Source organism: Megalobrama amblycephala, linkage group LG1 (genome assembly GCF_018812025.1).
Source record: "Megalobrama amblycephala isolate DHTTF-2021 linkage group LG1, ASM1881202v1, whole genome shotgun sequence".
NCBI lineage: Eukaryota > Metazoa > Chordata > Actinopteri > Cypriniformes > Xenocyprididae > Megalobrama > Megalobrama amblycephala.
Genome location: NC_063044.1, coordinates 16,089,114 through 16,106,412, shown reverse-complemented (window position 1 = coordinate 16,106,412; position 17,299 = coordinate 16,089,114). Strand labels below are relative to the sequence as shown.

At 39.0% G+C, this 17,299-nt stretch overlaps 1 protein-coding gene across 1 annotated transcript; it reads right to left on the bottom strand.

Moving 5' to 3' along the window:
• Positions 1 to 4,209: 4,209 nt before the first annotated feature.
• LOC125264391 (alpha-2-macroglobulin-like) lies at positions 4,210 to 14,791 on the bottom strand. Its single transcript, XM_048183661.1, has 34 exons — positions 14,630 to 14,791; positions 14,037 to 14,220; positions 13,817 to 13,973; positions 12,720 to 12,772; positions 12,611 to 12,631; positions 12,368 to 12,533; positions 12,212 to 12,296; positions 12,035 to 12,143; positions 11,835 to 11,955; positions 11,627 to 11,736; positions 11,391 to 11,555; positions 11,085 to 11,312; positions 10,804 to 11,016; positions 10,579 to 10,728; positions 9,274 to 9,444; positions 9,104 to 9,182; positions 8,774 to 8,924; positions 8,476 to 8,701; positions 7,560 to 7,683; positions 7,364 to 7,485; positions 7,236 to 7,287; positions 7,057 to 7,140; positions 6,792 to 6,968; positions 6,415 to 6,490; positions 6,179 to 6,335; positions 5,992 to 6,066; positions 5,743 to 5,905; positions 5,481 to 5,665; positions 5,188 to 5,409; positions 4,916 to 5,037; positions 4,720 to 4,801; positions 4,550 to 4,633; positions 4,368 to 4,473; positions 4,210 to 4,286 (listed from the first exon to the last, which is right to left on the bottom strand). The coding sequence occupies exons 1-34, from the start codon at positions 14,707 to 14,709 to the stop codon at positions 4,234 to 4,236; spliced, it is 4,353 nt and encodes a 1,450-aa protein (XP_048039618.1). The 5' UTR covers positions 14,710 to 14,791; the 3' UTR covers positions 4,210 to 4,233.
• Between the last annotated feature and the right edge of the window lie 2,508 nt (positions 14,792 to 17,299).

Here is a 17,299-nt window from a genome sequence, read left to right as displayed (position 1 = left end):
TCGCAATGCGTTTTCCTCCCATAGAAACCAGTTATTATAAATACGTTTAACCCTTAAATGCATACCTCGGGTCTTTTGTGACCCGGGACGTCATTCACTACCCTCCTCCTCGTTCATTTTTTAAAGTTAGACATCAACCTTCTTGGTATTCCTCAATCAATTCATTATAAAGAATATAAGAAAAAAATCATAAAATTATAAAAGAATGCCTATTTTTGTATTCATTTTTTTGTAAAAATTGTATAGGGTCGCAAACAACCCGAGGTGTGTATGAGTGTACATATATTTTTCTGCACAACAATAATTGAATCTTAGATGACGGAATAAGTGTGATTCACCTTTATTCCACAAGGTGGCAGTGTCTGATACACAATGCTGAAGTGACGACTCATTTAGACAGAAAACAAAATAATAATAACAACATGAAATGGCTCAGTGATTTACTACAGAACAAGTACTGAACGCAATGAAATATGACTGTAACTGTTACTGGATTGATCTGGTGAAGCTGTTAGTGATAGAAATATTGATTTTGAAGATGCTGAAAATTAAATAGTTTTGAGAATACGTTTGAGATCGCAAATGGGCTCATATTCGTGACCAGAAACATAAAACTAGCCCATTATTTGCTGAATTTACTGGGAAATGAGCTCTGATGAGGACAGTGATGATGGCATAAAACATCTGCTCAGAATGAGCCCTTTCAAGCTCCAAAAGGTACCAAGATACGATTTATTTTATTCTTCTGTAATTGTTACTCTAATATCAGAGGAGTTTTATATTATCGCGACAGGTAGAGATCCTTCCATGTTAGATATAGTTCCGGGTCGATAAAGACCCGAATATGTAAGAATGATTGGCGAAACAGTCATGCATTTAAGGGTTAACATTCCTTTATGTAGCCTAAGTGATAATAAAAGATTAAATTCTGTACAAACCAAGTTTGGTCTTTTAATGTCACTATCTTTGTACATTAAGATCCAAATAAATCTTTTTTTACAGCTCGATTATTAAAATCAGCTTGATTATATGACAAGGATGTTTAAAGTTATGGAACTTACAGTATGTATACTGATACAAAAGAACTCTTAGACCTTATAGATCTTATTTCTCATGTCGTGGTCCCTTTAAAACACATGTACTCTATTTTTTTTTAATGGTTTTGTACAATAGTTGTTTAATGTTGTTTGTTCAATTTCCACATAAAGCTGTGTTAACTAGCTTGAATAGTGTGGAGAACTGCCACAAACACAAATAGCCTACACCTATTTTAAATTGATATAAAATGAATAATGGGATAATGTGTGCTTTTAAGTTGACCTTCCAATGTTATTTGCAAGGTATAAACATGTTTAAGTTCATAAAAGTCTATCAGAAGATTGAGCAAGTTCTCCTCCCCCAGTTATGCCATGCTAACTAGCGTTTCCCTCCTGCAGCGTTGCTGGCACTACCTGAATCATTGTAAGATGAATGTAAAACACGAACCCTTAATAAAAGTGAATCAGTTTAATTGAATATATAACAGTTAAATAAAGAAATTATAACAAAAATATATTTTTTTCTACACTGCCAGAATTCTAAAAGAGAAGGAGAAGAAGAGAGCTAGTTCAAGATGCGCATTTATGGTTAAAATTTATTTTCGACTGAAGAAAGAAAGACACGGACATCTTGGATGACATGGGGGTTAGTAAATTATCAGGAAAAGTTTATTTAAAAATGGACTAATCCTTTAACACTGTGATGCAACATACTAAATTATACAGTGCTAAACATGTTACAAACATTCTAAATTATGATAGCAACACTTATCTGAATGCTAAAGCGTGCTATTATCATCACGAAACAGGAAGTTGTTGTAACTCAATCATACAATGTCCAATCTGCCTAAAACTTCATATTTGATAAGTGCCCTACCTGAAGTCATCTACTCAGCAAAATTTAGTTGCAGTCATAGCGCCACCAGCTGGTAGCAGGAATTGTGGCAAATACAAATGACTAAAGTCATCCTCCTGTATTTATATACTTAAATGCATATTGCCTACCGTGCTGTTTTCCTAAATGCTTCTCAATTCTTATTTGTGCATGCTCTTTTCCTTTCCTCACTTCCTTTTCACGTCTTAGCTCCACCCCTTCAGGATGGGAGAGAAAAGATAAAATTTGAAGTTTTTCATACTTTTTCATATTGGTTAAAACAATGGCTATTGAGCAAACAGACATGTCAACATTAACATTGATGTCAATATTATCATTTATCAAATAAGAGCTGGACACAGAGATTATATTGTTAACTCTATATTTTAGTGGCTAGTGTTATTGTTGAATTGAAATTGTGTATTTTTAGTGGGGAGTCTTACTGATGAATTTAATGTAACTGTTGTTATTGCTGAACTGAAGTGCTCATGCACTCTAAAAAATGCTGGGTTAAAAACAACCCAAGCTGGGTAAAATATGGACAAACCCAGCAGGTTGGGTTAAAAGGCACCTATTATGCCCTCTTTCACATGATGTAATATAAGTCTCTGGTCAAGTTTCAGCTTAAAATACCCCACAAATTTGCCCCTATTTGGGGGTAAGCAAAAACATGCCTTTTACTATATTGCTGGCTAAAAAAAAAAAAAAAAAAAAAAAAAAAAAAAAATCGAAAATTGTTTGAAAAAAAAAAAAATGGCTGGGTGAAAACAACCCAATCCCTTGTTTTGTCCATATTTAACCCAGCAGTTTTTAGAGTGTGGTAATTCTGGAGGGTATTGTTTTTATGAAATTTGTGTATGCTATATTTTTTTTTTTTTTTTTTTTAGAGAAATTGTTCATCTAGTGACCTACCCAAGGACTACAGATGGAAATTAGCTAATAGCTAAATCTGGTACAGAGCATCTCTCTACTTGAGATTAATGTTTTTCTGTGCATTGTCCTTGATAAATAAGTGAAATGATATCCTCACTCCCTTTAGCGTTTCACTTCATAGCATCAACTGCACTGGAGGTATCTGCCTATATGTTGTTAAAGTTTGGTTAATTAAAAAAATAAAGCAAGATGCCCCATTGAAATACAGTATGTGAGATGCAAAGTTTAAACTGCAAAAGTTAAGCGTACATTTTAAATGGTGACAGATATGAAGGGGAAGGAGAATTTGTGCATCAGGTTTTTTGACGAGAAACTTCTGCAAAGGACACATGTGTGAACTGAAAAAGCTCGCTCATCCCCGTTCACTTCGTGCCAACGCACCATCAGTCAGTTTCTCGCTGTTTGAGGATGACGAGGACATCAGTAGCACTAAAGTTCGTACAGTAACAATCGTGCTCGCAGAGAGACCGGTGGAAATACCCCACTGACTGCAAACACGCATTCAGGCCTATACATTTTGGCATGTAGCTGTTTTCCAAGCACAAAACTGAGATGTAGGACAGCTTCATTACTCCAATTAAAAAAAAAAAAAAAAAAAAAGAAAGTTTGTGCTGGTCACAGACTTGAATGTCTGATGGGGACAGCTAACAGTTCAACAATGTAGGCAGTTAGTCACATCAACTCCACTACAACACTGATTTAGAACAATAGTCTAACACAAAGCCTATTGGTTGGAGTATTTTAGAAATGTAATGCACCCATCACTGCATTAACAGCCATCTGATGCTTGAATAACTTAATCCTTAAAGTTACCAAAAAGCAGGTGACTTTAGTCTTCTTAGATGAAGAGCAGTAGCTTTAGGCTGTCGTCATTTTAGAAGATGCAGTTATCTACACTGTTCAATTTACTTTCTCATACTTAATTTCTCATTGAGTGACCACACTAAACACTCCAGTATTTGTACATTTCCTCTTGGTTTGGTATTGCTAAACTAGCTATATTTAGATATTGGTCTATAACCAAGTAAGCTTTGTAAATTTGTTAGTGAATGTCACCTGCAAAGTGCATACGAGTTTCACCCCGTTTTCCATCCAAACTATGAATTATAACCTTATTTACACAGATTAGGCCATTACTCTGCAAAATGTTTGAAAAAGCACCTTTGAGAAATCCACTACAGCTGCAGGAGTATTTAGTTAATTTGGGTTTAACTTCAATAAGTGAAAGCTCAACCAGTTAAAGGCAGCCACTGCCTAAGTGAAACCCTTAGTCTTGCTTGAGTGCCTTCAGGTCATTAGAACAATTGAAAAGAACTTTGCAATTTAAAAAAAAAAAAAAAAAAAAAAAACACAAACTTATAAAACTGAGACTTATAAAATGGATTTTATTCAGTGCAGGCATATTGGACAGGAGAAAGTGTAGGTGGTCTCAAATGCATCACCTAAAAAAGGACAGGAAATGAGCTGGATCATATTCAGTGAACTTAGCAAGAGCAAAACATTATTAAAATGCACAAGCATACTTGTCTGATAGTAGTCATAAACCTTGATGACCGCTGGCTTGAGATCATTCACTGCAAGAACCTGATTCAGCTTCAAAGAGTAAGTCATGGGGATGCCTTTGGGAACCTAAGAAACGGAAAAGATTAGTACATAGACAGCACTCAAGATGGCAGCTCCTGAATACCCCAATATACAGTCTCACCTCTTTCAGGTACACTAGGACACCATCATCTCCAGCATCAACCCGCTCCACTAGTGGGGCAAATGTTTGGGGCGAAGACCCCAGCTGAGGGGAAAAGACCATCGTTTACATAAATTACATCCCAAGATGCTTTAAGATTCAGAAAGTCTGATTGGCTTCAACATACGAACCAGTGACGTATCTGCCGTAAAGCCAGACAGGAGCTTAATGTCTACAATAACCATGTTAGTGCTTGCTTTTGCACCATTGTACCTGAATGAGGGTGAAAAGGGAATAAAGGGGTTTAGTCAACAGGAGCAAGAACAGCTTCCTTTTGTAGGAGTCAAACATGAGCTTGTTTCAGGACAAAGCCAAAACTATTCTTACGTCACAGTGAAGCTCAAGATGAGATTGACTCCCAGTGGTTGGCAGTCTGCCTTCACCTTTGCTTCAACACTTAGCGTTTTGGGGACTTTAACAGGTGTTGGGATGTTGTAGAAACATGCAACCTACAGTAGTTCAGAGCAAACGATAATTCACAAGTTCACTTACAAGTCAGTCAGGTAAATTGGTAAACATTTGGTGTGCTATCCAGGGAGAGGGCTCCGAGCTCGGTAATCAGTCCGAACACAGAAATGGAGGGGGATGAAGATACAGACCTGCACAGACACACAGGAAGATCCTGACACTTTAACACTATATTTGCCAGGAACGTTCTTCAGCGGCATCTCCTGAAACAGCAGCCTGTTGTCCCGATTCACGGTGAAGCTATAAGACTCTCCTCCTGCCACCGAGGACTGTACAGTAACAGTGCTGGAGCCGTCCAAGCTGAACACTTTAGCAGCATACACAGACAGAGCATGAAGAGCCACCACAGTGTCCTAAAAAACAAGCACCAGATCAAAAACTCCACTCATAAATGATTGAGCTCATGTTTGGTCATTAGAGGTACCTGGGTGGAGGAGAAGCCTCCGTAGGGATTCTGCTGGATAACGAGCCAGTTGACAATGCGGTTAGCATAGCCCAGAGTTGCTGTTGAGAGAGGCTGTTCAGTGAGAACCGCTAAAAGCACATAAGAGCTGATCTCCACCGCCAGAGTATCACCAGATGAAGTCTGAGACCAATGGAGCTTAGTGCCTAAAAGGCAAGACAGAGGAGAGCAAGTTGATGACAAAACCTGATGAAGCAACATCAGGAGGCAAGTGAAATTTCACCTTCAGAAATGGCATTGTTGTTCAAGGCATTTAGAAGCTGTGATCGAGTGCTGGTCTCTCCAGCAAGACTAAAGGAGTAGGCCAGCAGAGCAGTGGCGTAAGTATTTCCCAGGTTACCAACGACAGGCCTCAAGCATGACAGAGCATTGGTGATGACAGGATCCTAAAAAAAAAAAAAAAAAAAAAAAAAAAAAAGTATGAGCTGTCATAATCCTAAGTTGCTCATACATCAACTAGAGACGCTCTTACCGTGACAGGGATGCCTAGTTCAAGCAGTGATACAACAACATAGGCGGTCATGGTCACTCTGTCCCCAACACCACCCTAAAAAAAAAAAAAAAAAAAAAAAAAAAAAAAAAAAAAAAACACACACACGATTTACAGGAACCCTGCACCAAGCCAATTGGTTATAGGGCATTTAAGACAAGTAATGCACCTTCATGTCATAGTGGTGCAGAGTTCCCTGCTGAATGAAACAACCATCTGAACCCTGCTTGCTGATCAACCAATCCTTTGCGCTCTGCAGGACTTGTGGATCAATGAAGATAAATTGCCTGGCTAGACCAAAAGTCCTCACAACAAAGGCAGTCAACCTGGCCATGGAGTTGACAAACTGAAAATTACAAACTGCTGGTGTCATGACAGATTACACAAAAGAACTGTCAAACTCACCATGTATTTGATTCATCATAACCAAATGTGCTGAATGAGCCATCGTTGTGCCTGTAGTTCAATTGTCTTTGGTATCCTGTTCAGGTCAAAAGCTACATGTAAATTGGTCAGGAAGGGATTGTATGAGGCAAGAGCAGGGGCCCCATTTCATAAAACAAGTTTGCCAAATAAGCTAGGCTTATCAGTTTGTCTGATTATTTTGAACCAAATCAACTGACAATCAGATTTACTGAAATCAGCCTGGGTTATTTGGTATACTCGTTTTAAGAAATAGGCCCCAGGACTAAACTGCCTTGGAATTTAGTCTTTTTTATTTTTATTTTTTTTTTTTATTTAATTTTTTTTTATTTATTTAAAGAGGATTTGGTCATCCATACCGCTTCGAAGGTAGCCAGTGGCGGTCTCTCGGATGGCTGTGGTGAGTTGACCCGTGACTTCCAGGTACAGCAAGATGTAAATATTGGGAGCAAGAACAATCATATTCTGTTCTCCACAGCCATATGGCATCTGTAATAACTTATCCAGATTCTTTAGCGCACGACCCATTATGTCCCCTATAAGAGGTCAAGCATAAAACCCACATCAGAAGCAAGTTATTCTGGAAAACGTAACATGTCAGTATTCTCCGTGAAAATTCTTTACCAATGACTGAAACTGAGCATCTGGCTGATCCCTGAACCACATTTGTTGGAAACGTCAGAGTCACATCTTCAGAAAGAACATTTCCTGCCAGCCAAATAGAACAGATTAGCATTGAGCATTAGGTTAATGTTTGGCTGTACAAGAAGAATGTGTTTGGGAAACATTGATTGCAAACAAACCCTTTGGGCACAATAACCAACTCTGGGCGCTTGTCCTCTCAACTCCTTCAGCCTAAAAAAGCAGTAACACCACATCAGTAACCGCATGATCTCCATGATCAAACTCAAGGCAGCTGGTTAACACTCACCAGGACGAGTAGACTTCGAGTGACTACATCAACACGTCCCCTTTTCGGCACAGTCACAGTCTCAGTTCCACATCGAGTACGGGACGGTTCAGCTGAAGCATTGACAGTCACATTGACAGGTCCTGCAGTGACGAACAGTTAGCAACCAAGATGTAACACTTGCACTTTAAAACTAGAGAGACAGTCCAAAACTGACCAAGAACAGAAGCTGTGAGAACCCATTTAAAGGTCTTTCTCCCATTAGCACAGAGACAAGATGAATATGGCCCCTTAGATGCTCCGAGAGTGAAGGCCATGGATGAAGCTGGAGTTACTTTAACCTGCCAATGAAACAGTACATTGAGCAAAAGACACATTACCTTCTCTATACAGAGCCATTAAGTAGGGATGCACAGTGCTAATAAATGGAATATAGATTTGTTATTGATCCGATAGAAACCCACAGAGGTACACCATCATGACTAGCACAATCAAGTTCACTTGTGCATTCAGTGTTGTGCTATTCCAAGATGTAATATTGTTTAGTGCGTAGTAATAACCATGATTGGGACAGTGATGCATAGAACACTATTGTACGAAAACTGACTTGGCAATGCGTCTTAGCGTGTCTTTGTGGGGAGTGCATCCAGAACAGTCAAATTTGCTTATACACTTGCATCACTTTGTAGTGATTGGCTATTTATATTACAAACGTGACATTGACTATTAATCTCATGACAAGTTTAGAGTAAAAGCCACTAGAAAAGCTCTTCAGATTCCTGGTACTCATTCAGCTCTTCAGCACTCATGCCCAAACAGCAACTCACTAAAAGCCATGATTGGGACTGTCGTATGCATAGCATTGTAGTTTAATATTTGTTACATTTCTATAGCGCTTTTCTGGGTACTCAAAGTGCGTTACATATGGACTGGGGAAATCTCCTTAACCAAATGCACAACATCCAGCGGGATGCGGCGACGGCAATATTGCCCCCGATCACCCACCACACAGCTTATTGGAGACAGTGATGAAGCCAATCATTTAATGGGGATGATTAGAAGGCCATGAATTTGGTATTGGCCAAAATTCATAGTTGCACCCCTAATAAAGAGGAAAATAAACCATGACTGACCATGATGCATGATGACAGGTAACTGAAGACCGTGGCCTTCAGCTCAAAAGTCTCCCCACGGATAATGGAGTATGGCAGGGAGAGCTCTAGGAAGAAGGGCTGGAAGACCGTCAGCTGAGCAGGAGGAGCCAGACCGAGACCTTTAGAGGACAGACAGAACGCCTCTGTCTCCCATGTGGTGATCGTGTCAGGAACCGTGAGGGGAACTTTTGTGGATCCAGTAGCTCTAAAGTACAGGAGAGAGAAATAAGGGGAACAGAAGAACTAAACAAGATGCAACAAGAGATTCTTCACTAACCCCACTTGAACAAGCTGCCAGATCCAGGTTTCTGGAAAGTAAGATCTGACAGTTACTTTAACAGAGCGCATTTCTCCATCACTTCTGGCTTCTGGAGGAGGAGCAGGAGCAGCAGCAGCCACCATGTCACGGGCTTCAAGCCTTTCAAAGGCTAAAAGAACTACAGTTAGTTCATTGAAATACAAGTTCTTACTTTCTGCATGCACTACATACCAATTGTGTGGTGTTAGATATTATACTTGCAGATGCAAAGAAATTGGAATACATCCCATAACTCAAGGACAGTTCAAAAGGAAATACATTTTACTGAATGAAACTTCATAAACCAACCCATTGGTAAGACGGGCCGATGCCGCCAGCACGGAGGGGCTCGTACAGCGAGATTTGTTGCGACCTTCATTCCCAGGCTCTGTCATGGTAACAAGTCAAAACACAAGCCCAAGTTCAAGTCAGTGACTGCATATTCCTCAGTGACTACATGGTCATAAATGGCTTTGTACCTTGAAGGTTGTGTAAGCTTTATTTGTAGGAACAAAAGGGCCACGATTTGGAGGAAGAATGAAGTCAGAATTTGCACGAGCAGCTCGACGGGGTCGAAAAGTACACTCCTGCTCATCCTCAACACTGTATGGGTAACCCGATAGTGATCGCACTGGGAGCAAGTCAAACACCTGGAACCAGGGGGAAAAGGGACAAAATTAAGATAATGTCAGGTTCCTGGAGTCTTGAACTAAATGCATTACATAGCATTAATTGTTGGTATATTAGTCACAGAGTTTAAAATGTTAAATGTATAAAAAAAAAAAAAAAAAAAAAAAAAAAAAAAAAGCTGCTGCAAGGCATAATTCATACACCATGGTAATTCATTCAAAGTGCTTTACATGAACCAAATACAAAAATTATTAATAAATAAAAAAAAAAAAAGGATCACATAATAGAAAAAGTAAAAAGAATTCCACTATCTGGATGGAAGAGTTAGGAGGTTCAAGTAGGAAGTTTAAGTATAAATCACAACACAAATTTTGTCCAATCGATCAATCAGGATTCTTCATTCTAAAGCTGAACCTGAAGGTCAGTCAAGTCCAGTAAGTATTTAAAGACCCCCTGTGTCAAAAAGTTAGGAACTTGTTCATGTCTATCTGGGGTTTTAACATCCTTAAAATAGTAAACTAGACTGTCTGAAGTTACTGATGTTTCAGTAATGTTTCAAACTACCTCGCAACCAAGGAGTCTTAAATGTTATCCTGCTATATTTTTCCCATTGATATGAAAAGTCATGTAGATTTAGCAATATGGCGGGTGTATGATGCATATTACAAATGTCATGAACTATGCCTCTCCACCGATGTTCCGAGCTATTCGAAGCATTTCTAAGGGTACCAATTGTTAGAAAGCAGCTGTCCAACTCATGAGAACATGGTTTAAAAAAAAAAAAAAAAAAAAAAAAAAAAAAAAGCCACATCATTATCAAATGGCCAAGTCAAAAGGCTAATCATAAATTACCATTATGCATCTGACATTGTAAAAACTGATGGCATCGTGCAGAGTTTACCTCAGTAACTTGACAGTGGATCTTGTCTGAGCTTGTGCGAGTGAGTGGAGGCAGGGATAATTAGCATAGTCATAGATCAGTGTATATTAAATGAGGCAAAGGTGTACATTCAAGCCATTTTAAAGGATTAAGTACTTGTCACTGGAAAAAGTAGTCGTGTCATTGGTGATCAAAGAGGCGTTAAGGGATTTAAAGGATTTAAAGCCCAACTTTGTTACTACAGGGGGACTTTAAATCAGCTGCAAATTGATACCATTTTAGGACTCAGACGTCTTCCTGGCTCCAGTATCCAGACACTTTGATCTACAGCGCTGAGGCCACACAGAGATCCTGCTTGAGCAGAGACCGTCAAAACGTTTCTCTCAGCAGGAACAGCTGTAGCTGGAGAGAACTGCAGAGACACCTGGAACAAGGAGCAACATGCTGTAGGACACATCACCATTCCCCACTTGAAGCCAAAAATAGCTAGTGTACATACCTTGTTTTGGAAACATGCTTCAGTGTCAAAAGATGCACTAACAACAACTACATTCTCACTGGGCAGAACACAGTAGACCAGAATCTGCACTGCTGGAGCCATATCAACACCAACAGACAGCTGGAACGACACTGAGCCACTTGTGACTTTATTAGAAGCCTTCGCTTTGACGGTCTTAAATCCATGGAGGACGATCACGCCTCTGGACAAGACCTGACAGAAGACAAAAGTTGAAGATGGACAACAAAAAAATAAAACCCACCAACTACACGTTCACTCACCATATAGACAACATCAGCACTGTAGTCACCAGACTCCCCAACAAAGGAATATTTCACAGTCACTGGAAAGGTAGCACCACATTTGAGTGGCTGCTCAAGCGTCATTATAGTCAGTTCACTAAGTGATGGGTTGTTGGGAGAATCAGGTTGGAGAAGCCGAACAATCCTCGTATCTGTAGTGAAGTATGGCAATTTGAAACCATAAACAAGCCCTGGAGTCGCACTAGCCTGGGGAGCAATGAATGCAATGGGTTTTTGCAAGAGTGACTGAAAGAAGTCTACATGTCACAAATGAGCAAATCATACCACCAGATTCAGATCCGCTTTAGGAAGATTAGCAGTGTTGAGAGAGAATGTGGCCAGTCCCTTCTGGTTTGTGGTCAGATTTAGCAGCGGTTTGTTGTCATTACCATTAAGGAGATACACAGCTTTTTTCACAAATGGAGTCCCATCGAAACGAGACACTGTAATCTGTCAGGAAAGATCTCGGTTAGGAAACTGAACCAATGAGAAGGCTATGACAAGGGATAAATTGTACTTGCCTTTCCATTAATCTTTGACCCAGGTTCAATATAATCAGGGAGGTCCACAAATGTGACCTTGCCGACTTCAAATGTAATGGACACGGTTGCAGATTTTGACATTACTACATCTGAGGAAAAAAAAAAAAAAAAAAAAAAAAAAAAAAAAAAACCCCAAGTCAACATCCTCCATACACATACTGTTGGTTCAGTTTAGACAATAGCTCACCTGTTCCCTCCTCAGTGACATTCACAGTCACAACAAACAAATCTTGAAGACTATTCTCAAATTTGGTGTTGAAAAACACTGACGTTTCGACGGTAAAGGAGGCACATCCAGTGGCATTGATCTGGTAGGAGAACAGAGTCACGTTTAAGTCAAGCACAAGCAGAAGAAAAACCCTCCACTGTAAGGCAGGAGGGACACACCTTTGCGGTTTTACTCAGGCACAGACGGGTCACGTCTGGAACATATTGAAGTGGATCACGGCACACTTCCACCAATGCTTGACCAGGTACAGGTTGGCCATATGTGTATCTGGGAAAAAGGTCACAAGATCAAGAATAGACTACACACAAGACAAGAAAATAAAGAGCCTTACTCACTTGGCACAAGCCTCAACTTTTAGTCCCACATCTGCAACACTGTATGTCTCTGATGCGTTTACGGTCACGTCAAACTTGGGTAAAACTAGACCAGAAACAATGCTTCAGATTAAGACCTCTGATGTGTTGTACTGTTGCACAGAGTTCTCAACTTACCATATTTTTTCACCTCAAAAACCTGGGAGATCTCTCGGTCACCAATAAAAGCCTTTAGTGTGTACATCCCTATCTGAGCCTCCGCGTTCAACTGGTGCAAAAGCTGCAATATCCACCCCGTTGAAGAAATATTGGTCCACTGACCAATCCGGTTATTATTATTGTCCTATTAAAAAAAACAGCTCAGAGAACAACAATCAAGTACAAAAAGCTCCATTAAAAGACTTGCATCAGAACACTCACCTCAACCACGACCAGATTGTACTGCAAGAAGGGAAATATTAAGAATTGAAGAGCACAAACATTGATGTAGCAATATAAAATTAGCCATTTGCTCATGGCTAGACCTTACCATCTGATCAAGAGGAACAAATTTGACATCCATGGTGACAACTCTGAAATTCACTGCGAAAACAAACATACGGGTTGCATAATGCACTTGAAAACAACTCATAGCGCAATTGAATTTCTACACCTAATTCTGGGCACGCATTTAATGACTAGCCAAAACATTCTAAGACCATTGCTGTGTCCCAATTCACCTACTTATACTACGCCCTAAAAGTATGTACTCTTTCTGTGAACAAAAAGTACTTTTGAGTATGTAGCAAAAGAGTAGACAAGCTTTGGGACATACTAACACGTCATACAATCGCGTCTTTTCTGTCGCATCCGGTCACCGTAAACTGGCCCGTCAATCTTACATCCTCCACATTGCATTTAGTTAATTTCCTACCATATCGGAGAGAAATGCAGCACGTTGATATGCAGTCGCGGGTCTTTCATGTGGAGAACTCTCCTCATTAATGCATAATGATGCATTTAAAAGTTAAAGGCCATTCAGATCTTTATAAAAGTCCACATTGGTATTTCCAGATGAAAAATAACACGGATAACATTAAATATATATTTTCTATCAGGTTAAACTGATTATTAGTCACTCAAACCTCTCAGCATCGATCGCGCATATAGGTTTTGTAGTTTAACATTTTTTACTTGTGTTTGTAGTTCTGAACTGTATCCTCATCCAATGCACAGTAGGTTGTGGGCAATATTAGCCTTTATAGTGTGCACGGATCCACACTTCGAAAATCTACCGGAAATAGTAGACCATCCGGGGACTTTTGGCATACTCTTTTCAACATACTATGCTTTGGGACACTTATTTTAATCTCACATACTATTTAGGATGAATAGTATGGACACTGGAACGCAGGGTGTGCTTAACATACAGCGATCGTTTTCTGCGACTGAAGCAGATTTACATACTTGCACATGGAATTTGAACACCGAATGTAATCGCAGACTGAACACTACTGGCTCTGACTGGAAGCATTTGAGTGTGATCAGTCATAACTCATAAGCGTCAATTTACATTCATAATTGGCCTTACAATCATTAAGTGTGTGCACGGCTTACGATTCATCCAAAGATTCATTCACAGCTCACCTGTTTGTCCTGGATTGTAGATGGGTTTGTCTGTTTGGATGAAGGTCAAAGGTAGGTAAGGCTTGAACATGACTTTCCTCTCTTCGGTCGCTCTAAAGACCTTCCCTTGAACTTCTACCTTCAGATTCTGCACTGATTCTCCATCTACTCGAGGAGCCTGCAGAGAAATTCAGTAAACAAACAAGCCAGATGTAAAAGCCACATGCATCTAATAACAGACCTTGAAATCAAAGCAGCGGTGAAATGGCATCGTAGAGCACACGTTCACAAGTTCAGTCATTCCTTTTTTGTCATCAAGCAGAGAAACAGTCATGGTGAGATGCTCTTGGGGATTCAGAAGAGTTGCACACAATTTGGCATCAGATCCAGACTCAATCACTGCAGGGAACGTCACCATGAATGACCTGTGTAAACAATTTAGGTTGAGAGACCAAAGAGGAATCAGGTCAGAACATGTACATGTTGGATTAACAGGGTTGCAGATCAAATCTAGCCCAGAGTGATTCTCCATCAGGTGGTGGGTTGGAGTGGGCAGGTAGGGTGGTATGTTCGAGCATCAAATTTGTAAGTAATTGGGTTTGCTTATCTGGATGGGACAAGCATGCAGAAAACACATGCACATGGATACCAGAGATTTGGCAACACTGGGCTGCCATGGTCAAAATAAGAGCACAAGAAAAGTTGGATCTTATTTATATTTAATCACTTGAGCACTAGATGGCCAAAGTACAATGTCTCATTTTGCCATCTTTAAGACTAAAGCAGCATGGACATTAGACCCCTTCTGTTCACTTCAAAGCTCATGGTACTTACGTCTTTTTCTGTCCTTCAACAGCAAAGAGGAAAAGGGCTAAAATGAGCCCTTTCCAAACACAAATCTCTCTCACAGCCATGAAGAGCAGTCATCCAAGACTAGACAGAAATCAAGGGTCTCTTTCAAAAACCCAACAGTACTTTAAAAACCACACTGTTCAAATGCTTTACAGCTTAACTTTGAATCACCTGATAGTGTTATTTAAATGCTCTTAATAATTCAGAACAGGTTGATTTCGCACTCACAGGCAATCAAGCAGTCGTTAGGGCGGAGCCCTGGTAATTAATCAGAGAGTTGGTTGCCAACTCTCATGCATTTGGGATGGAACACGTTCATCCATCAACATCTCACACCAAATACGAGACTGCCCCAGGGACAGGCAACGTTGGTCCCTGTATTTCGCTGTCCTGCAGAGTTTTGCCAAAGCCACCGGAAGGCAGGCTAGCAACCTTTAGCCAATTTTTTTTTTTACTGGACTCATTTACAGTTTTAATATATTATTTAAGTGTTGAGTGATGTTGTACAATATTGTAAAAATTTTGCCATGAAAAAGGAACTTGTTGTAACTCAGGCATACAATGTCCGATCTGCCCCAAACTTTGCATGTTTTATTAGAGTCCTGGGGCCTTATGTATGCAAATGCCTAAAACTCAGATTTTCCGAATGCACAAAAGTTTTACGGCAGAACCTCCGCAAAATTCCCAGTCATTATAAAATGCAGTCAGCTGAAGATTTGCGTACATGAACCTCCGCCCCATCTCCTCCCCAAAATCACCATCTCTGGAGCCTAGTTTTACTATGCATTATGTCATCTGCATATACTTTCCATGCATATTCTCATGACACCAGGTACATAACATTAGTAAAAATATGACTATAAATGCCATCATTGTTTTGTTTTGGAAAAAAAAAGAAAAAAAGAATCAAACTTGAATAAAATACTGTTCAGAATGTTTTTAGTGAAGAGTTATTCTCATTCTTTTTCACTAGCCAGATAATATTTTTAATGGTTTTATACAAATCAAATGTACAAATCAATTTTGCCTATAAGATTAACATAGCCTATATTTTAGGATGTTTATACATTTTTAATTGAAACAGATAGACAGACTTATTTTTGCATTGTAAATTATTGTAATCATTGTATGAGTATGAGCGTATATGAGTGCATCACTGGCAAAACATTTTAAAAATGGATATCCATTTTAAAATGGATAAACATTTTAAAAGTGGATATCTTACCATTTCCTTCAAAATCTATCTTTTAAATATAATTTTTCATAATATTGGAAAGCCTATGACAGGAGTTATCTTTAGTCTAGCCTACTAGCACAACTGCACTCAGCAGATGTTGTACGGTACTGTGTACAGTAGACATCATAAAACAAAATTTACAGTATTTCGCTGATGAATAAATAATGTCATGGCAGAAAATAACACAAATATCCTGTTTTGCATCTATTTAATATTGCTTATTTTTTGTTGTTTTCACCCAAAAATGAAAGTTATCCCATGATTTACTCACCCTCAAGCCATTGATCTTTCTGATGAACACAATCAAGAGATATATTTAAAAATATCCTGGCTCTTTCAAGCTTTATAATGCTAGTGAACGAGGGGTGAGATTTTGAAGGCCTTTATTAACCCCCTTGAGTCATATGTATTTTTTTTTTTTTTTATGATGGATGGATGTGTTTTTGTTGTTGTTGTTGTTGTTGTTTTTTTTTTTTTTTTTTTTTTTTTTTTTTTTATGGGTGCTTCAAAATCTTGCCCTCTATTCACTGCCATTATAAAGCTTGGAAGAGGAATTTTTATTTAAATATATATCTGATTGTGTTCGTCTGAAAGAAGACTTGAGGGTAAGTAAATCTTGGGATGTTTCTGGAGTAATAAACCTGAAGATTCAGCCTTGATCACAGGAATAAATTATATTTTAAAGTACATTAAAATAGATAAAACATTATTTTAAATTATCATAATATTTAACAATATATTTTTTCTGTATTTTTGAACAAATAAATGGAGACTTGATGAGGGTCTATGTACCCTCATCAAGGGTGACTACACACATCAGGGTGACTAGGAGCATGATATTGTTCAGCCATGACTTCCTGTTTCACAGGAGTATAAACATGAGGAAACACAAAGGCCAATTTCACGTAATCATTCATCACAATGAGAAAAACCAAAGAATATAGTTCTGATGTGCAGAAAATATTGTTGAGCTTCACAAAATAGAAAGTGTCTGTAAGAAAATAGCTAAAGCATTAAAATCCTCATTTCCACTATCAGGGCAATAATTAAGAAGTTACAATCAACTAAAGATGTTACAAATCTGCCTGGAAGAGGACGTGTGTCTAAATTGTCCTAATGCGCGGTGAGGAGGAGAGTTTGAGTGGCCAAAGACTCTCCAATGATCACAGTTGGAGAATTGCAGAGATTAGTTGAGTCTTGAGTCTCAGAATGCCTAAAAAAATTATCAAAAGCACCTACATCCCCACAAGTTGTTCGGGAGGGTTTCAAGAAAAATCCTCTGCTCTCATCCAGAAACAAACTCCAGCTTAATCAGTCAGACACTACTGGAACTTCAAACGGGACCAGCTTCTATGGTCAGAATAAATCAAATAAGAGCTTTTTGGCAGCAAACCCACCAGATGGGTTTGTGCACA